This window comes from Procambarus clarkii, chromosome 56 (assembly GCF_040958095.1).
Source record: "Procambarus clarkii isolate CNS0578487 chromosome 56, FALCON_Pclarkii_2.0, whole genome shotgun sequence".
In the NCBI taxonomy this organism is placed as follows: domain Eukaryota; kingdom Metazoa; phylum Arthropoda; class Malacostraca; order Decapoda; family Cambaridae; genus Procambarus; species Procambarus clarkii.
In genome coordinates this window covers 5136291-5159484 of record NC_091205.1, presented here as the reverse complement: position 1 = coordinate 5159484, position 23194 = coordinate 5136291, and the positions used below count along the sequence as shown (strand labels likewise).

The 23194-nt window shown below is 47.6% G+C and overlaps 1 protein-coding gene across 1 annotated transcript in view; it reads right to left on the bottom strand.

Annotated features, from left to right (window-relative positions):
* The window catches only part of LOC123748151 (uncharacterized), a 486109-nt gene that overhangs the window by 199776 nt on the left and 263139 nt on the right, over window positions 1–23194 (bottom strand). The window contains exon 7 of the mRNA XM_069305699.1: window positions 12541–12702. Coding sequence (XP_069161800.1) covers window positions 12541–12702 — 162 coding nt within the window. The remainder of the gene's footprint in view (window positions 1–12540; window positions 12703–23194) is intronic.

The following is a 23194-nucleotide window of genomic DNA, read 5'->3' as shown; positions in this document are numbered from 1 at the left end:
ATCGTTACCTCTAACACCTCGTTATCTCCAACTCCTCGTTATCTCCAACACCTCGTTATCTATAACACTTCGTTATCTCTAACACCACGTAATCTCTAACACCTCCTTATATTTAACACCGCATTATCTCTAACACCTCGTTATCTCCAACACCTCGTTATCTCCTACACTTCGTTATCTTCAACACCTCGTAATCCCTGCCACCTCGTTATCTCTAACATATCATTATCTTTAACACCCCGTTATCTCTAACACCTCCTTATCCCTAACACCTCGTTACCTCTAACAACTCGTTATCTGCACCACCTCGTTATTTATAACCCTTTGTTATATCTAACACCTCGTTATCTCTAACACCTCGTTCTCAATAACACTTCGTTATCTCTAACACTTCGCAATCTCTAACACCTCCTTATCCCTAACACCTCGTTATCTCTAACACCTCGATATCTCTAACACCCCGTTATCTCCAACACCTCGTTATCTTTAACACTTCTTTATCTCTAACACCTCGTTATTTCTAACACCCTGTTATCTCTAACACCTCATTATCTCTAACACTTCGTTATCTCTAACACATCGTTTTCTCTAACACATTATTATCTCTAACGCATCGTTATCTCTTACACCTTGTTATCTCCAACACTTCTTTATCTCTAACACCTCGTTATCTCTAACTACCTGTTATCTCTAACACCTCGTTATCTCTAAAACCTCGTTATCACTAACACCTCCTTATCCCTAATTCTTCGTTATCTCAATCATCTCGTTATCTCTAACTCCTCGTTATCTGTACAACCTGGTTATCTATAACACCTCGTTATCTATAACATTTCGTTATCTCTAACACCTCGTTATCTCCAACACCTTGTTATCTCCTACAAATCGTCATCTCCAACACCTCATGATCTCTAACACCTCGGTATCTCCAACACCTCGTTATCTCCTACAAATCGTCATCTCCAACACCTCATGATCTCTAACACCTCGGTATCTCTAACACCTCGTTATCTCTTACACCTCGTTATCTCTAACACCTCGTTATCTCTTACACCTCGTTATCTCTAACACCTCATTATCTCAAACACCTCGTTATCTCTTACACCTCGTTATCTCTAACACCTCGTTATCTCTAACACCTCGTTATCTCTTACACCTCGTTATCTTCAACATCTCGTTATCTCTAACACTTTGTTATCTCATACACTTCGTTATCTCTAACACCGTGTTATCTCTAACACCTCGTTATCTCTAACACCTCGTTATCTCTAACACCGCGTTATCTCTAAAACCTCGATATCTCTAACACCTAGTTCTATAACACTTCGTTATCTCTAACACTTCGCTACCTCTAATACCTCGTTATCTCTGACACCTCCTTATCCATAACACCTCGTTATCTCTAACACCTCGATATCTTTAACACATCGTTATCTGAAACACCTCGGTATCTCTAACACTTCTTTATCTGTAACACCCTGTTATCTCTAACACCTCATTATCTCTAACACTTCGTTATCTCTAACACATCGTTATCTCTAACACATCGTTATCTCTAACACCCTTTTATCTCTAACACCTCGTAACTCTAACACTTCGTCATCCATAACAGCTCGTTATCTTTAACACCTCTTTAACTACAACACCTCGTTATCCCTAACACCTCGTTGTCTCCAACACCTCGTTATCTCTAACACCTCTTTATCTCTAACTCCTCGTTATCTCTAACACCTATTTAACTACAACACCTCGTTATCCCTAACACCTCATTATCTCCAACACTTTGTTATCTCTAACACCTCGTTATCTCTAACACCACGTAATCTCTAACACCTCTTTATCTCCAAAACCTCGTTATCTCTAATACCTCGTTAACTCCAACGCCTCGTTATCTGTTACACCTCGTAATCTCCTACACCTCACTATCTCTAACACCTCATTATCTCCAACACTTTGTTATCTCTAACACCTCGTTATCTCTAACATCTCGTAATCTTTAACACCTTGTTATCTCTTACACAGTTCGTTTTCTCTAACACCTCGTTATCTCTAATACCTCATTATCCCTAACACCTCGTTATCTCCAACACTTCGTTATCTCTAACACTTTGTTATCCCTAACACCTCGTTATCTCCAACACCTCGTTATCTCTAACACCTCGTTATCTCCAATACCTCGTTATCCATAACACTTCGTTATCTCTAACACCTCGTTATCTCTAAACCTCATTATCATTAACACCTCGTTATCTCCAACGCTTCCTTATCTCTAACACCCCTTTATCTCTAACACTGCGTTATCTCTAGCACTTCGTTATCTCTAACACCTCATTATCTCTAACACTGCGTTATCTCTAACACCTCGTTTTCTCTAACACCTCGTTATCTCAAACACTTCATTATCTCTAACACCTCGTTATGTCTAAAACCTCGTTATCTCTAACACCTCGTTATCTCTAACTCCACGTTATGTCTAACACCTCGTTATCTCCAAAACCTCGTTATCTCTAACACCACGTTATGTCTAACACCTCGTTATCTCCAAAACCTCGTTATCTCTAACACCTCGTTATCTCCTATACCTCGTTATCTCCAAAACCTCGTTATCTCTAACACCTCGTTATCTCCAACACATCGTTATCTGTAACACCTCGTTATCTGTAACACCTCACTATCTCTAACACTTCGTTATCTCTAACACCTCGTTATCTCCAACACATCGTTATCTGTAACACCTCGTTATCTGTAACACCTCACTATCTCTAACACTTCGTTATCTCTAACACCTCGTTATCTCTATCACTTCTCTAACACCTCGTTATCTGTAACATCATTGAAAGCTCTGAGATTCAGAAGAGGGTTAAACAAGACAAGACAGTTACGCATCAAGCAGGAGACAGTGGCGAGCAGCTTCGTCTTCACCAGCCTCACCACTTCCCTCACAGTTGAACTATTCATGGAATATTTAAATTTTACGGCTTTTGAAATCTGTTGTGTATAAATACTATATTACGACTTGGTAAGGAATATTGCAAAGTGATTGATCGTATAGAACCATTATTTGCATGTGCGTGTGTGTATGTACTCACCTAATTGTGCTTCCGGGGGTTGAGCTTAGGCTCTTTAGTCCCGTCTCTGAACCGTCAATCAACTGATGTACAGATTCCTGAGCCTACTGGGCTCTATCTTATCTACATTTAAAACTTTGTACGGATACACCCTACACCACATCACTGCCTAATGCATTCCACCTGTTAACTACTCTAACACTGAAAAAGTTCTTTCTAACGTCCCTGTGGCTACTCAGTCTCCTCGTATGTCCCTTTGTTCGCGTACCAACAGCTTCGTCGTGTGCTTGACAAGGTACGGGCTCCATGTTGGGGCCGCATGCTCCAGGATTGGTCTTACATATGTGGTGTACAAGATTCTGAATGAATCCTTGCACAGGTTCCTGAACGCTGTTCTGATGTTAGCCAGCCTCGCATATGCCCCAGACGTTATTCTTTTTATGTGGGCTTCAGGAGACAGGTAGGTGTGATATCAACTCCTAGATCTTTCTCTCTGTCCGTTTCATTAGGTACTTCATCCTCTATTCTGTATCCTGTGTCTGGCCTCCTGTTTCCACTGACTAGTTTCATTACTTTGCATTTACTCGGGTTGAACTTCAACAGCCATTTATTGGACCATTCACTCAGTCTGTCTAGGTCATGTTGTAGCCTCCTACTATCATCCTCTGTTTCATTCCTCCTCATAATTTTTGCATCATCGGCAAACATTGAGAGAAACGATTCTATACCCTCTGGGAGATCATTTACATATACCAGAAACAGTATAGGTCCAAGGACTGACCTCTGCGGGACTCCACTCGTAACGTCTCGCCAATCTGAGACCTCACCCCTCACACTGACTCGTTGTCTCCTGTTGCTTAGGTACTCCTTTATCCAATGGAGTACCTTCCCTTTCACTACAGCCTGCATCTCCAGCTTTTTCACTAGCCTCTTGTGTGGTACTGTATCAAAGGCTTTCTGACAATCGAAAAATATGCAGTCTGCCCACCCTTCTCTTTCTTGCCTTATTTGTGGTGCCTGGTTGTAGAATTCAAGTAACCCTGTGAGGCAGGACCTCCCATCCCTGAACCCATGTTGATGCTGTGTTACAAAGTTCTTTCACTCCAGATGCTCCACTAGCTTTGTTTGCACAATCTTCTCCATCAGCTTGCATGGTATGCAGATTAGGGACACTGGCCTGTAGTTCAGTGCCTCCTGTCTATCCCCTTTCTTGTATATCGGGACTACGTTAGCTGCTTTCCAAATTTCTGGCAGTTCCCCTGTTGCCAGTGATTTGATATACACTATGGAGAGTGGTAGGCACAGTTCTTCAGCTCCTTCCTTTAGTATCCAAGGCGAGATTCTATCTGGGCCTATAGCCTTTGTCACATTCAACTCTAGTAAACACTTCCTTACTTCCCCGCTGGTAATCTCAAACTCTTCCACTGGTTCCTGGTTAGCTATTCCCTCTCTTATCTCTGGAATTTCTCCTTGTTCTACGGTGAAGACCTCCTGGAATTTCTTATTCCGTTCCTCACACACTTCAATGTCGTTTGAAGTGAATCCTTCTGCCCCTATCCTTAATTTCATAACCTGTTCCTTTACTGTTGTTTTTCTCCTAATGTGGCTATGCAGCAATTTAGGCTGAGTCTTTACCTTGCTTGTGATGTCACTTTCGTATTGTCTTTCTGCCTCTCTTCTCATCGTGACATATTAATTCCTGGCATTCTGGTATCTTTCTCTGCTCTCCAGTGTCCTGTTATTCCTATAGTTTCTCCATGCCCTTTTACTTTGCTGATTAGCTAGCCTACATCTCTGATTAAACAATGGGTTTCTCATCTTCATTTCACTGTTTTCCTTTTGGACTGGGACAAACTTGTTTGCTGCGTCCTTGCACTTCTGCGTGATGTAATCCATCATATCTTGGGCTGTCTTTTCTCTGAGCTCTGTTTCCCATGCTATATCTGTTAGGAATTTTCTTATCTCCTCAATAAGAGGTCAATAACCCTTCTTCAATCAGGTACTCAAACACCACTACACTGTGGTCGCTCATTCCTACTGGGTCCTCAAAAAGATTTCTCTTATGTCGGAGTCGTTCAGAGTGAAGACAAGGTCGAGTCTTGCTGGTTCGTCATTTCTTCTCATCCCTGTGGGTTCTCTGACATGCTGGGTTAAAAAGTTTCTAGTCACCACCTTTAATAGTTTGGCTCTCCACGTATCTTCGCCTCCATGTGGTTCCTTGTTCTCCCAGTCAATCCTTCTGTGATTGAAGTCCTCCATGATGAGCAGGTGGGATCTATTTCTACAGGAGCAGAGGCTGCCCTCTCAATTATAATCTTAACTACCATGTTGTTGTTTTCATACTCTTGACTAGGTCTTCTGTCATTTGGTGGAGGGTTGTATATTACTGCTACTACTATTCTTCATCCTCCCATTGTCATGGTGCCTGCTATGTGGTCTCTGAACCCCTCACAGCCCGGGATAGCCATCTACTTAAAACTCCATTCCTTTCTCATGAGTAGGGCCACTCTGCCTCCTCCCCTACCTTCTCTCTCTTTCCTTATTACTGTGTACTCCTGGGGAAACATGGCATTCGTTATGGTTCCAGAGAGTTTTGTTTCAGTGAGTCCGATTACATCTGGGTTCACTTCTTGTGCTCTTTCCCTTAGTTCACTTGTCTTGCTTGTGATCCCATCTATGTTCGAGTACATAACCCCTGAAACTGACTTTCTTCTGCTTCTCCTCTGGGGGGGATGTGTGGAATCTGGGGTGAGTGGGAGCTGGGAGGATCTGGTACGGCGAGACTGGTGGAGGAGGGAGGGCTTGGGGGGGTGGGGGATAGGGGGAGGATAGGGGGGTGAGAGGAGGAGGGTAGGGGACATGGGTGAGAGGGGGAGGCTAGGGAGGGACAGTGAGAGGGGGAAGGTTGGGGGGGAGAGTGAGAGGGGGAGGGTTGGGGGACATTGGGGGGAGGAGAGGCTTTGGGGGATGGGGGGGAGCCTAGGGGGGCAGAAAAGGGGCGAGGGCTTAGGGGGGGCGTGGGGGGGGGGAAAGGAAGGCTGAGGTGGGTGAGGAAGAGGGGAGAGTTTAGGGGAGTGGTGGAGAGGGGAAGACTTAGGTGGGGTGTGGGGGCGGGGGAGAACGGAGGGCTTGGGGGTGGGAGAGATGGGAGGGCATGTGGGAGAAGGGAGGGCTTGGTGGATGGGGGAGAAGGGAGGTCCTGGGAAGAGGGGAGAGTGGGAGGAGGGGGGTGGGTGGGGGTTGGGTGCTCTAGGTGGTTACTTAGTAGGGGGTTGACAGGGGATGGGGTTGGTAGGGTGTTTGTTGGGTAGAATGTGGGGGTGGTGCCCCACTCACTGTGGCTGTTGCACTGTTTGAGGAGGGTTCCACACTCCCCTCTGTGATTGTAAGGTTCTCTGATTCCTCTCTCTCTCTCCCTACGCTCCTTCCTCGCGTCTGCTGCCTGCTTTTTCTCTTCCCTTGTCATATCCCTCTGCAGGAATACTTTTTTGACATTTGCTAGACGGTTCTTCCTTGCTAACAGTTCCTCTTTCGTGATTTCGCTCATGAATACCACCTTTATCATTTGGTCTCTGTCCTTGTCGTACTTTCCAAGTCTGAAAACCTTTGTGTATGTGTGTACTCATCTATTTGTACTCACCTATTTGTGCTTGCAGGGGTTGAGCTTTGGCTCTTTGGTCCTGCCTCTCAACTGCCAGTCAACTGGTGTACAGGTTCCTGAGCCTACTGGGCTCTATCATATCTACATTTAAAACTCTGTATGGAGTCAACCTCCACCAAATCACTGCCTAATGCATTCCATCAGTTAACCACTCTGACACTGAAAAAGTTCCTTCTAACGTCCCTGTGGCTCATGTGGGTACCCAGTTTCCACCTGTTATCCCCTCGCCAGTGTTGAATAGTTTATCCTTGTTTACCCTGTCGATTCCCCTGAGGATTTTATAGGTTGTGATCATGTCCCCCCTTACTCTTCTGTCTTCTAGTGTCGTAAGGCGCATTTCCCGCAGCCTTTCCTTGTAATTCATGCCTCTTAGTTCTGGGACTTGTCTAGCAGCATACCTTTTGACTTTTTCCAGCTTCGTCTTGTGCTTGACAAGGTACGGGCTCCATGCTGGGGCCGATTGCTCCAGGATTGGTCTTACATATGTGTTGTACAGGATTCCTGAATGATTCAGTATGTGTGTGTTTGTGTGTACTCTCCTAATTGTGCTTGCGGGGCTTGAGCTCTGGCTCTTTGGTCCCGCCTCTCGACCGTCAATCTACTGGTGTACAGATTCCTGAGCCTCTCGAGCTCTATCATATTTATATCTGAAACTGTGTATGGAGTCAGCCTCCACCAAATCACTTCCTAGTGCATTCCATTTACTAACTCCTCTGACACTGAAAAAGTTCTTTCGAATATCTCTGTGGCTAATTTTGGGTACTCTGCTTCCACCTGTGTCCCCCTGTGCGTGTACCACCTGTGTTAAATAATCCATACTCTTCTACCTTGTCAATTCCCCTGAGAATTTTGTATATGATGATCATGTCTCCCTGGGCTCTTTTGTCTTCCGGCGACGTGAGGTGCAGTTCCCTCAGCCTTTCCTCGTAACTCATGCCTCTTAGTTTTGGGACTAACCTAGTGGCATACCTCTGAACTTTTTTCCAGCTTCCTCTTGTGCTTGACAAAGTACGGGCTCCATGCTGGGTCGTATGCTTTACATACATGATTGTTACGGACTCGTCGCCCTTGTCAGGGGGTAGAGTGGCAGTTCCAGCGCCATCTACGAATCCGTACCCAAAACTGCCCGGGAATCGTACGTAATATGGACAATGCCATCTGGAGGTGGCTATCTAAAACCTGTAAATGGTTAAAGATTCCTATCTTGGTCAGCCAGAGGGGTCGTTGTGAGTGACCTCTGATGAGGTGACGCGTCAAGACCACTGCCACCTAGTGTGTGTGTTACGACCCTGGGTTCCTCAGTGGAAACCAGAGGTCAAAATTGAGCTATTAAACTTTCCTATAGTATAGTTGGACGCATCACGAGCTGAAACTGTTTGTTTCTTCCCTGCCAGATGTAAGACTATTCTTGTTTCTCAAAGAGCATTTAAAGACTGAGCTTGGGGTTGATTATTAAATAATAACATAGGCACCAATCATGTTTACTAATACTTTCTAATCATTTGTAAAGTAACAATATGTTGCATAGGGGAAGATTTTTAATGTGCTTAGCTGCACGATCAATTAGGCTCCTCCCGGCACCACCACAATGCGGGAGGCCTGAGCTGGTCGCTGGGAGCCTTCTTCACTAGCTGGCGTTCGTGGGGACTAGACCTACTCTGTGGCTGCACCCCTACTCTGTGGCTGCACCCCTACTCTGTGGCTGCATTTCTCCTCTTCTCCCTTCTCTTATTTCCCTTACCTTAAGTTCCTGTACCATTAAGTTAAGTACTGTGTGTTTAAGTGTGCCTACTCTGGTAGTAACGATTGGTGAGACCTGGGGGTAGTATTTGTCAGTGTTTTGGGTACCCCTAAGTGTTGTGTTTTGTATTAGGGTACCACGTGGTGTCTCTAACCTAAGCTGCATCCAGCTTCAGGGCTTACCCAGTAGTACTTTACCCTAGCTTGTTCTTAGTGTAAACCTTGTATCCTGCCTAGGTGGACCAAGGCGTTTAACGTAAGATAGTGTGGTAAAGTTATTATTATTATTGTTATTGGTGTGAGTGTATATGGGGGGTTGTTAAGGGGTTAATAAATAAGTAAATTAGAACAGTCTCTCCCTTCTTCCTGTGTGGGAGTGCATTGATCAACCCTTAGTCTGACATGGTCTAGTAGCAAGTTATTATTACTGTGGATAGTTTGTTTTGGGGGCCGGGCCTTTTAGTTCTCCCATATTTGATAACTCTGTATTCTAACTACCCTTACCCCTTAATAGTACCAGTTCCCCATAGCAAGCCCACCATTTCCCATAACAGTGTGCTACAGAGCACAATGTCAACTCCCCAGTGGGTTAGTGGTATTTCCTAGTTTCGCCAGTACCGGCAAAGTCATTGATGACGTTTTTGTGTCCACAGAGGTGACGTCTGGAGCCAACGGTACTGGAGAGAGGCAGTTCATCTTGGGCACTCCACAGTCTCCCTACATGGTCCTGGAAACGATCAAGTAAGCTGCCGCCGATGAAGCAGTGTGGTAGCTGCAAGTGCTTAAGTGTTGAAAAGGATCGGCGTACCTTCGGGACTGGCTTAGGGGACGACAGGGCTAGCTAGCTAGCTAGTCGCTAGAGACTGCTACCAGGGGATCGCTACCCCTGTATTGGTTTGTGACCCCACTCAGCGTGTGGCTGAGGTACTCTGCCAGCGAGTAGCTGGAGAGCGGTTGTTGGTGTACAGGCACCTCATGACACTGTCAGTGGGCTGGCCCACGTACAAGTGAACTCGCCGGTGTTCTTCCCAGTAAGGTTGGATACGCTACTGGACAGTGAAGAGATACTGGGGATTGATGAACTCTGCACGTGAGCATGTTTGATATCTTGAGCAAAAGGATTGTTCAATAGTTGTAGTAGTAGCCAATCTGTTCTTTATATATTATTTATGGTGACAGTGTACATATATATACTTAACGGTGGTGGGAAGATATTTAATACATTGACCTAAAGAACAGTGTTTTGTTCATCCCCTCCTACTTTTTTTGCACTACATAGCCACTTTCTTGAAAGCATACTACCGACTTGGGGCCGGATACTTTCATTTTGGTTCTACCATCGAAGAACCCGGTTGCGACCCATAGTGGCCGTAACAGTGATATACAAGGTTCTTAATGATTCCTTGCACAGGTTTCTGAAGGCAGTTCTGATGTTATCCAGCCTCGCATACGCCACCAATATTATTCTTTTGACGTGGGCTTCAGGAGACAGGTTTGGTGTGATATCAACTCCTAGATCTTTCTCTGTCCGTTTCGTGAAGGACTTCATCTTCCATTTGGTATCCAGTGGCTTGCCTAATTCTTCCTCCCCCTAGTTTCATTATCTTGCAATAACTTGGGTTGAACTTTAGTAGCCATTTGTTGGACCATTCATTCAGTTTATCTAGGTCATCTTGTAGCCTCCTTCTATCTTCCTCTGTCTTAACCCTCCTCATAATCTTTGTATCATCAGCAAACATTGAGAGGAACGAGTCTATTCCCTCTCGGAGATCATTTACATATATCAGGAGCAGTATAGGTCCAAGGACTAAACCCTGAATTACTCCACTGGTGACGTCATGCCCCACCAAGACCTCACCCCCTCACTGTGACTCGCTGTCTTCTGTTGCTTAGGTACTCCCTTATCCTGTGGAGTACCTTCCCTGTCATTCCTGCCTACATCTCCTGTTTGTGCACTAGTCTTATGAGGTACTGTGTCAAAGGCTTTCTAGCAATCAAAAAATATGCAGTCTGCCCACCTTTCTCTTTCTTGCCTGATTTTTGTTGCCTGGTCGAAGAATTCAATCAATCCTGTGAGACATGATCTGGCATCCCTGAGCCCATGTCGATGTTGTGATACAAAGTTTTTCCACTCCAGTGGAAGTGGACCAATGCACGCTCAAGCTCGATACTTGGGATCTGACAAGTGATTGGAAGAGGACTGTGTTCTTGATAATCTACAATCCCTCACCAAACAGTAGAAGGCCCAGACAAAAATATGATGACAATAACAAGACATGTATAAATGAACTGCAGAGGGATTGCAACAACAGCTCACAGATTGAGAGCGAAACTGCTGATCATGGGGGACCTAGATCTCGGAGAGATCGATTGGAAATCATGAAATCCCCCATGGTGGGGAAGAAACGTGGGGAGCAAAATTAATGGAAGTTACAGAAAGGAATTTATTAACACAACTTGTAAAGGAAGGCAAAAAGAAGAGAGGAGGGGATACACCAAGCCTATTAGACCTCATTTTCACCCAGAATGCAGAAAAATTACGAGTATTAAACATTAAGTACCACTAGGAGCCAGTGATAATTGTCATAGTCATTGACTACATGATCGAGCTTAAAAATGTGACCACAGAACTAGAGGTCTGAATAAAGAGAGCAGACTATAGGAAAGGGGATTACAGAAGGATAAGAGAATATCTGGGACAAGTGCAGTGAGAAGAGGAACAAAGACATAGAGGAAAAACAGAGCAAGTATGATGGACCTAGTCAAGTGGAAATGCCAGAAGGCTGAAGAGAGTTTCATACTAACACTAAAGGAAAAAAGTTGAAGGGAGTATTTAATCCTATGGTTTAATAGACAGTGCCAGGAAGCATAAATGAGGAGCAGGACGGCGAGAAGAAAGTACAGATGACAATATGATTAGCCGCAACAGAGCTAGGAATGATTACAATAATATAAGGAGAGAATCGGAAAGGAATTATGAAAACGATATTGTAATGAAAGTGAAAAAGCAACTTAAATGACTTCATAGTCATTTAAGCAGGAAAAAGTCGGTGAACGACCAAGTGACAAGACAAAGAAAAACAGTGGGGGCATATACAGAAAGTGACAAGGAAATCTACGAGGTACTGAATGCCAGTTTCCATGGAGTGTTCAAAACCGAGCCTGAGCAGTTCCCATTGTTAGAAGAGATGACCCAAGATGAGAGACTAACAGATATAGAAGTGACAGCAGAGGAGGTCATGAAACAGCTGACAACACTTGATGAAACTAAAGCACTGGACCAGACAATGTATCACCCTGGATAATAAAAGAGGCAGCGCAGGCCCTCAGCGTGCCTCTGGCAAGGATCTATAATGAGTAGCTTACAAAGGGAGAGTTGCCAGGTTGCTAGAAGAAGGCAAATGTGGTACCAATTTTCAAGAAAGGAGATTGGAATGAGATACTTAACTACAGACCAGTATCACTGACAAGCATCCCCTGTTAAGTACTTGAAAGAATAATCAGGTTAAGACTTGTTACACAACTAGATAACATTATATATGTAAACACACACTAACATAGTTTCAGAGAAAAGAATTCATGCCAAACAAACATTCTGGAATTCTATGATAAAGTAACAAAAATAAGGCAGGACAGGGAAGGTTGGTCTAACTGCATATTTCTGGACTGCCAAAAAAGGAATTTGACACAATATCTCACAGGAGACTGCTATTCAAACTTGAGAGGCAGGCGAGAGAAAGCCGAAAAGCCGTAGCTTGGGAATAGAATTACTTGACAGGAAGGAACTACAGAGTAACAGTCAGGGGGCGAGAAGTCGGACTGGCGAACCGTAAAGAGTGGAGTACCTCAAGGATATGTGCTGGGACCAGTTCTATTTCTAATATACGTGAAAGACGTGTCTGAAGGAGTCGAGTCCTATATGTCGATGTTTTCGGTAGAGGGTAAACTTACCGTGGGTGTAGACGGTAAACTTACCCTGGGTGTAGACGGTATACTCACCCTGGGTGTAGACGGTATACTCACCCTGGGTGTAGACGGTAAACTCACCCTGGGTGTAGACGGTATACTCACCCTGGGTGTAGACGGTAAACTTGCAGGGGGCGGTCTGAGCACCGACAGTGTTCTGCGCCCAGCACCACACTTCAACACTCTCCTCCTCCACACGGGTCAGCGTGTAGTGCCCAGTCAATCCCTCCTTCCGTCCCACGCTGTGTAGTCTCACAGGCTGACTCTCTGTGGTGGAAGGGTAAGTTGTGATGGGAAGGGAATGTGGGAGGGTTAAGGGTGCATGAGTACTGGTGGAGGGAGAGTGGCCGACACTCACAGTAAACACAGTACTGGTGGAGGGAGAGGGACCGTCACTCACAGTAAACACAGTACTGGTGGTGGGAGAGGGACCGACACTCACAGTAAACACAGTACTGGTGGTGGGAGAGGGACCGACACTCACAGTAAACACAGTACTGGTGGAGGGAGAGGGGCCGACACTCACAGTAAACACAGTACTGGTGGAGGGAGAGGGACCGACACTCACAGTAAACACAGTACTGGTGGTGGGAGAGTGGCCGACACTCACAGTAAACACAGTACTGGTGGTGGGAGAGTGGCCGACACACACAGTAAACACAGTACTGGTGGTGGGAGAGGGACCGACACTCACAGTAAACACAGTACTGGTGGAGGGAGAGGGGCCGACACTCACAGTAAACACAGTACTGGTGGAGGGAGAGGGACCGACACTCACAGTAAACACAGTACTGGTGGAGGGAGAGGGGCCGACACTCACAGTAAACACAGTACTGGTGGAGGGAGAGGGACCGACACTCACAGTAAACACAGTACTGGTGGTGGGAGAGTGGCCGACACTCACAGTAAACACAGTACTGGTGGTGGGAGAGTGGCCGATACACACAGTAAACACAGTACTGGTGGTGGGAGAGGGACCGACACTCACAGTAAACACAGTACTGGTGGAGGGAGAGGGGCCGACACTCACAGTAAACACAGTACTGGTGGAGGGAGAGGGACCGACACTCACAGTAAACACAGTACTGGTGGTGGGAGAGTGGCCGACACTCACAGTAAACACAGTACTCGTGGAGGGAGAGTGGCCGACACTCACAGTAAACACAGTACTGGTGGAGGGAGAGTGGCCGACACTCACAGTAAACACAGTACTGGTGGGAGAGTGGCCGACACTCACAGTAAACACAGTACTGGTGGAGGGAGAGTGGCCGACACTCACAGTAAACACAGTACTGGTGGGAGAGGGGCCGACACTCACAGTAAACACAGTACTGGTGGGAGAGGGGCCGGTCAGTCCCTCGCTACTGGTCCTCAGAAGGACTATAATACTGGTCAGTCCTTGTGGCTCTATAGTGGCTCTCCATGCACACCTGTGGCCCTCCCAACACACCTGTGGCACTCCCTACACACCTGTGGCATTCGTTACACACCTGTGGCACTCTCTACACACCTGAGGCACTCCCTACACACCTGCTCATATTTCTCTCGCTTTTGAAGGTGATAAACTTAGGAAAATATCAGCTGAAACAGTTCCAGTTCAACAAGTAACAGTAACGAAAAGAGTATTGTGTACTGGGAGACACAGTCATATAGGAGGGGGAAGAGTATTGTGTACTGGGAGACACAGTCATATAGAAGCGAGTAGAGTATTGGGTATTGGGAGACACAGTCATATAGGAGCGAGAGGAGTATTGTGTACTGGGAGACACAGTCATATAGGAGGGGGAAGAGTATTGTGTACTGGGAGACACAGTCATATAGGAGCGAGAAGATTATTGTGTACTGGGAGACACAGTCATATAGGAGCGAGAGGATTATTGTGTACTGGGAGACACAGTCATATAGGAGCGAGAAGAGTATTGTGTACTGGGAGACACAGTCATATAGGAGCGAGAAGAGTATTGTGTACTGGGAGACACAGTCATATAGGAGGGGGAAGAGTATTGTGTACTGGGAGACACAGTCATATAGGAGCGAGAAGAGTATTGTGTACTGGGAGACACAGTCATATAGGAGGGGGAGGAGTATTGTGTACTGGGAGACACAGTCATATAGGAGCGAAAGGAGTATTGTGTACTGGGAGACACAGTCATATAGGAGCGAGAGGATTATTGTGTACTTGGAGACACAGTCATATAGGAAGGGGGGAAGAATATTGTGTACTGGGAGACACAGTCATATAGGAGCGAGAGGATTATTGTGTACTGGGAGACACAGTCATATAGGAGCGAGAGGAGTATTGTGTACTGGGAGACACAGTCATATAGGAGCGAGAGGAGTATTGTGTAATGGGAGACACAGTCATATAGGAGCGAGAGGATTATTGTGTACTGGGAGACACAGTCATATAGGAGCGAGAAGAGTATTGTGTACTGGGAGACACAGTCATATAGGAGCGAGAAGAGTATTGTGTACTGGGAGACACAGTCATATAGGAGGGGGAAGAGTATTGTGTACTGGGAGACACAGTCATATAGGAGCGAGAAGAGTATTGTGTACTGGGAGACACAGTCATATAGGAGGGGGAAGAGTATTGTGTACTGGGAGACACAGTCATATAGGAGCGAAAGGAGTATTGTGTACTGGGAGACACAGTCATATAGGAGCGAGAGGATTATTGTGTACTTGGAGACAGTCATATAGGAAGGGGGGAAGAATATTGTGTACTGGGAGACACAGTCATATAGGAGCGAGAGGATTATTGTGTACTGGGAGACACAGTCATATAGGAGCGAGAGGAGTATTGTGTACTGGGAGACACAGTCATATAGGAGCGAGAGGAGTATTGTGTACTGGGAGACACAGTCATATAGGAGTGAGAAGAGTATTGTGTACTGGGAGACACAGTCATATAGGAGCGAGAGGAGTATTGTGTACTGGGAGACACAGTCATATAGGAAGGGGGGAAGAATATTGTGTACTGGGAGACACAGTCATATAGGAGCGAGAGGATTATTGTGTACTGGGAGACACAGTCATATAGGAGCGAGAAGAGTATTGTGTACTGGGAGACACAGTCATATAGGAGCGAGAAGATTATTTTGTTCTGGGAGATACAGTCATATAGGAGGGGGAAGAGTATTGTGTACTGGGAGAAACAGTCATATAGGAGCGAGAGGAGTATTGTGTTCTGGGAGACACAGTCATATAGGAGCAGCGGCGTCACTAGCCAATTTATGTAAGAATTATATAAATATAATATTTATATATTAGTCGATCGAGGACAAATTATGTTGATGTTTGCCAGGTGTATAATGTTTTGTGGAAGCCTTTTGCTCATCAACTAATTAAGTGCATCTCATTCGTCCCGGGGAACTTTTAACATACACTCATATATGTTACCGTATACACCTACACCCGTTGCCCTTCACTTACACCCGCAACCCTTCACTTACACAGCTACCCTACACTTACACAGCTACCCTACACTTACACCCGCTACTCTACACTTACACAGCTACCCTACACTTACACCCGCTACCCTACACTTACACCAGCTACCCTACACTTACACCCGCTACCCTACACTTACACCCGCTACCCTACACTTACACCCGCTACCCTACACTTACACCAGCTACCCTACACTTACACCAGTTACCCTACACTTACACCCGCTACTCTACACTTACACCCGCTACTCTACACTTACACCCGCTACCATACACTTACACCCGCTACCCTACACTTACACTCGCTACCCTACACTTACACCCGCTACCCTACACTTACACACGCTACCCTACACTTACACTCGCTACCCTACACTTACACCAGCTACCCTGCACTTACACAGCTACTCTACACTTACACCCGCTACCCTACACTTACACCAGCTACCCTACACTTACACCAGCTACCCTACACTTACACCCGCTATCCTACACTTACACCCGCTACCCTACACTTACACCCGTTTCCCTACACTTACACCAGCTACCCTACACTTACACCCGCTACCCTACACTTACACCAGCTACCCTGCACTTACACCCGCTACCCTACACTTACACCAGCTAACCTACACTTACACACGCTACCCTACACTTACACACGCTACCCGTCACTTACACACGCTACCCTACACTTACACCCGCTACCCTACACTTACACCAGCTACCCTACACTTACACCAGCTACCCTACACTTACACACGCTACCCTACACTTACACCCGCTACCCATCACTTACACACGCTACCCTACACTTACACTCGCTACTAATCACTTACACCCGCTACCCTACACTTACACCCGCTACCCATCACTTACACACGCTACCCTACACTTACACCCTCTACCCTACCCTTACACCAGCTACCCTACACTTACACACGCTACCCTACACTTACACACGCTACCCTACACTTACACCAGCTACCCTACACTTACACCCTCTACCCTACCCTTACACCAGCTACCCTACACTTACACACGCTACCCTACACTTACACACGCTACCCTACACTTACACACGCTACCCTACACTTACACACGCTACCCTACACTTACACCAGCTACCCTACACTTACACCAGCTACCCTACACTTACACACGCTACCCATCACTTACACACGCTACCCATCACTTACACACGCTACCCTACACTTACACCAGCTACCCTACACTTACTCCAGCTACCCATCACTTACACACGCTACCCTACACTTACCCGCTACCCTACACTTACACACGCTATCCTACACTTACACCAGCTACCCTTCACTTACACCCGCTACCCATCACTTACACATGCTACCCTACACTTACACCCGCTACCCATCACTTACACACGCTACCCTACACTTACACCCGCTACCCATCACTTACACCCGCTACCCATCACTTACACCCGCTACCCATCACTTACACACGCTACCCTACACTTACACCCGCTACCCATCACTTACACACGCTACCCTACACTTACACCCGCTACCCTACACTTACACCCGCTACCCTACACTTACACACGCTACCCTACACTTACACCCGCTACCCATCACTTACACCCGCTACCCATCACTTACACACGCTACCCTACACTTACACCCGCTACCCTACACTTACACACGCTACCCATCACTTACACACGCTACCCTACACTTACACCAGCTACCCATCACTTACACACGCTACCCTACACTTACACCCGCTACCCTACACTTACACCAGCTACCCTTCACTTACACCAGCTACCCTTCACTTACACCAGCTACCCTACACTTACACCCGCTACCCTACACTTACACCCGCTACCCTCCACTTCCACCCGCTACCCTACACTTACACCCGCTACCCTACACTTACACCCGCTACCCTCCACTTCCACCCGCTACCCTACACTTACACCCGCTACCCTACACTTACACCCGCTACCCTCCACTTCCACCCGCTACCCTACACTTACACCCGCTACCCTACACTTACACCCGCTACTCTACACTTACACCCACTACCCAACACTTACACCCGCTACCCAAGACTTACACCCGCTACCCTACACTTACACCCGCTACCCTACACTTACACCCGCTACCCTGCACTTACACCAGCTACCCTACACTTACACCCGCTACCCTACACTTACACCCGCTACCCTACACTTACACCCGCTACCCTACACTTACACCCGCTACCCTCCACTTCCACCCGCTACCCTACACTTACACTCGCTACCCTACACTTACACCCGCTACCCTACACTTACACACGTTACCCGTCACTTACACACGCTACCCTACACTTACACCCGCTACCCTACACTTACACCCGCTACCCTACACTTACACCCGCTACCCTACACTTACACACGCTACCCTACACTTACACTCGCTACCCTACACTTACACCAGCTACCCTGCACTTACACAGCTACTCTACACTTACACCCGCTACCCTACACTTACACCAGCTACCCTACACTTACACCCGCTATCCTACACTTACACCCGCTACCCTACACTTACACCCGTTTCCCTACACTTACACCAAATACCCTACACTTACACCCGCTACCCTACACTTACACCAGCTACCCTGCACTTACACCCGCTACCCTACACTTACACCAGCTAACCTACACTTACACACGCTACCCTACACTTACACCAGCTAACCTACACTTACACACGCTACCCTACACTTACACCCGCTACCCTACACTTACACCAGCTACCCTACACTTACACCAGCTACCCTACACTTACACACGCTACCCTACACTTACACCCGCTACCCATCACTTTCACACGCTACCCTACACTTACACTCGCTACTAATCACTTACACCCGCTACCCTACACTTACACCCGCTACCCATCACTTACACACGCTACCCTACACTTACACCCTCTACCCTACCCTTACACCAGCTACCCTACACTTACACACGCTACCCTACACTTACACACGCTACCCTACACTTACACCAGCTACCCTACACTTACACCCTCTACCCTACCCTTACACCAGCTACCCTACACTTACACACGCTACCCTACACTTACACACGCTACCCTACACTTACACACGCTACCCTACACTTACACACGCTACCCTACACTTACACCAGCTACCCTACACTTACACCAGCTACCCTACACTTACACACGCTACCCATCACTTACACACGCTACCCATCACTTACACACGCTACCCTACACTTACACCAGCTACCCTACACTTACACCAGCTACCCATCACTTACACATGCTACCCTACACTTACCCGCTACCCTACACTTACACATGCTACCCTACACTTACACCAGCTACCCTTCACTTACACCCGCTACCCATCACTTACACATGCTACCCTACACTTACACCCGCTACCCATCACTTACACACGCTACCCTACACTTACACCCGCTACCCATCACTTACACCCGCTACCCATCACTTACACCCGCTACCCATCACTTACACACGCTACCCTACACTTACACCCGCTACCCATCACTTACACACGCTACCCTACACTTACACCCGCTACCCTACACTTACACACGCTACCCTACACTTACACCCGCTACCCATCACTTACACCCGCTACCCATCACTTACACACGCTACCCTACACTTACACCCGCTACCCTACACTTACACACGCTACCCATCACTTACACACGCTACCCTACACTTACACCAGCTACCCATCACTTACACACGCTACCCTACACTTACACCCGCTACCCTACACTTACACCAGCTACCCTTCACTTACACCAGCTACCCTACACTTACACCCGCTACCCTACACTTACACCCGCTACCCTCCACTTCCACCCGCTACCCTACACTTACACCCGCTACCCTACACTTACACCCGCTACCCTCCACTTCCACCCGCTACCCTCCACTTCCACCCGCTACCCTACACTTACACCCGCTACCCTACACTTACACCCGCTACCCTCCACTTCCACCCGCTACCCTCCACTTCCACCCGCTACCCTACACTTACACCCGCTACCCTACACTTACACACGCTACCCTACACTTACACACGCTACCCTACACTTACACACGCTACCCTACACTTACACCAGCTACCCTACACTTACACCAGCTACCCTACACTTACACACGCTACCCATCACTTACACACGCTACCCATCACTTACACACGCTACCCTACACTTACACCAGCTACCCTACACTTACACCAGCTACCCATCACTTACACATGCTACCCTACACTTACCCGCTACCCTACACTTACACATGCTACCCTACACTTACACCAGCTACCCTTCACTTACACCCGCTACCCATCACTTACACATGCTACCCTACACTTACACCCGCTACCCATCACTTACACACGCTACCCTACACTTACACCCGCTACCCATCACTTACACCCGCTACCCATCACTTACACCCGCTACCCATCACTTACACACGCTACCCTACACTTACACCCGCTACCCATCACTTACACACGCTACCCTACACTTACACCAGCTACCCTACACTTACACCCTCTACCCTACCCTTACACCAGCTACCCTACACTTACACACGCTACCCTACACTTACACACGCTACCCTACACTTACACACGCTACCCTACACTTACACACGCTACCCTACACTTACACCAGCTACCCTACACTTACACCAGCTACCCTACACTTACACACGCTACCCATCACTTACACACGCTACCCATCACTTACACACGCTACCCTACACTTACACCAGCTACCCTACACTTACACCAGCTACCCATCACTTACACATGCTACCCTACACTTACCCGCTACCCTACACTTACACATGCTACCCTACACTTACACCAGCTACCCTTCACTTACACCCGCTACCCATCACTTACACATGCTACCCTACACTTACACCCGCTACCCATCACTTACACACGCTACCCTACACTTACACCCGCTACCCATCACTTACACCCGCTACCCATCACTTACACCCGCTACCCATCACTTACACACGCTACCCTACACTTACACCCGCTACCCATCACTTACACACGCTACCCTACACTTACACCCGCTACCCTACACTTACACACGCTACCCTACACTTACACCCGCTACCCATCACTTACACCCGCTACCCATCACTTACACACGCTACCCTACACTTACACCCGCTACCCTACACTTACACACGCTACCCATCACTTACACACGCTACCCTACACTTACACCAGCTACCCATCACTTACACACGCTACCCTACACTTACACCCGCTACCCTACACTTACACCAGCTACCCTTCACTTACACCAGCTACCCTACACTTACACCCGCTACCCTACACTTACACCCGCTACCCTCCACTTCCACCCGCTACCCTACACTTACACCCGCTACCCTACACTTACACCCGCTACCCTCCACTTCCACCCGCTACCCTCCACTTCCACCCGCTACCCTACACTTACACCCGCTACCCTACACTTACACCCGCTACCCTCCACTTCCACCCGCTACCCTCCACTTCCACCCGCTACCCTACACTTACACCCGCTACCCTACACTTACACACGCTACCCTACACTTACACACGCTACCCTACACTTACACACGCTACCCTACACTTACACCAGCTACCCTACACTTACACCAGCTACCCTACACTTACACACGCTACCCATCACTTACACACGCTACCCATCACTTACACACGCTACCCTACACTTACACCAGCTACCCTACACTTACACCAGCTACCCATCACTTACACATGCTACCCTACACTTACCCGCTACCCTACACTTACACATGCTACCCTACACTTACACCAGCTACCCTTCACTTACACCCGCTACCCATCACTTACACATGCTACCCTACACTTACACCCGCTACCCATCACTTACACACGCTACCCTACACTTACACCCGCTACCCATCACTTACACCCGCTACCCATCACTTACACCCGCTACCCATCACTTACACACGCTACCCTACACTTACACCCGCTACCCATCACTTACACACGCTACCCTACACTTACACCCGCTACCCTACACTTACACACGCTACCCTACACTTACACCCGCTACCCATCACTTACACCCGCTACCCATCACTTACACACGCTACCCTACACTTACACCCGCTACCCTACACTTACACACGCTACCCATCACTTACACACGCTACCCTACACTTACACCAGCTACCCATCACTTACACACGCTACCCTACACTTACACCCGCTACCCTACACTTACACCAGCTACCCTTCACTTACACCAGCTACCCTACACTTACACCCGCTACCCTTCACTTACACCCGCTACCCTCCACTTCCACCCGCTACCCTACACTTACACCCGCTACCCTACACTTACACCCGCTACCCTCCACTTCCACCCGCTACCCTCCACTTCCACCCGCTACCCTACACTTACACCCGCTACCCTACACTTACACCCGCTACCCTCCACTTCCACCCGCTACCCTACACTTACACCCGCTACCCTACACTTACACCCGCTACTCTACACTTACACCCACTACCCAACACTTACACCCGCTACCCAAGACTTACACCCGCTACCCTACACTTACACCCGCTACCCTACACTTACACCCGCTACCCTGCACTTACACCAGCTACCCTACACTTACACCCGCTACCCTACACTTACACCCGCTACCCTACACTTACACCCGCTACCCTACACTCACACCCGCTACCCTCCACTTCCACCCGCTACCCTACACTTACACCCGCTACCCTACACTTACACACGTTACCCGTCACTTACACACGCTACCCTACACTTACACCCGCTACCCTACACTTACACCCGCTACCCTACACTTACACCCGCTACCCATCACTTACACACGCTACCCTACACTTACACCCGCTAACCTACACTTACACCAGCTACCCTACACTTACACCGGCTAACCTACACTTACACCCGCTAACCTACACTTACACCAGCTACCCTACACTTACACCCGCTAACCTACACTTACCCAACATTACACCTACTCAACCTTCCTCTTACCCAACCCAACACTTACCTTTCCCTACACTTTCCCAACCCTACACTTACCCAACTAAACATTTATCCAACTCTACTGTTACCCAACCCTTCCCTTTCCCTACTCTGCATTTACCCTACCCTACACCTTCCCTACCCTACACCTACCCTACCCTACACCTTCCCTACCCTACCCATACTGTACCCTACC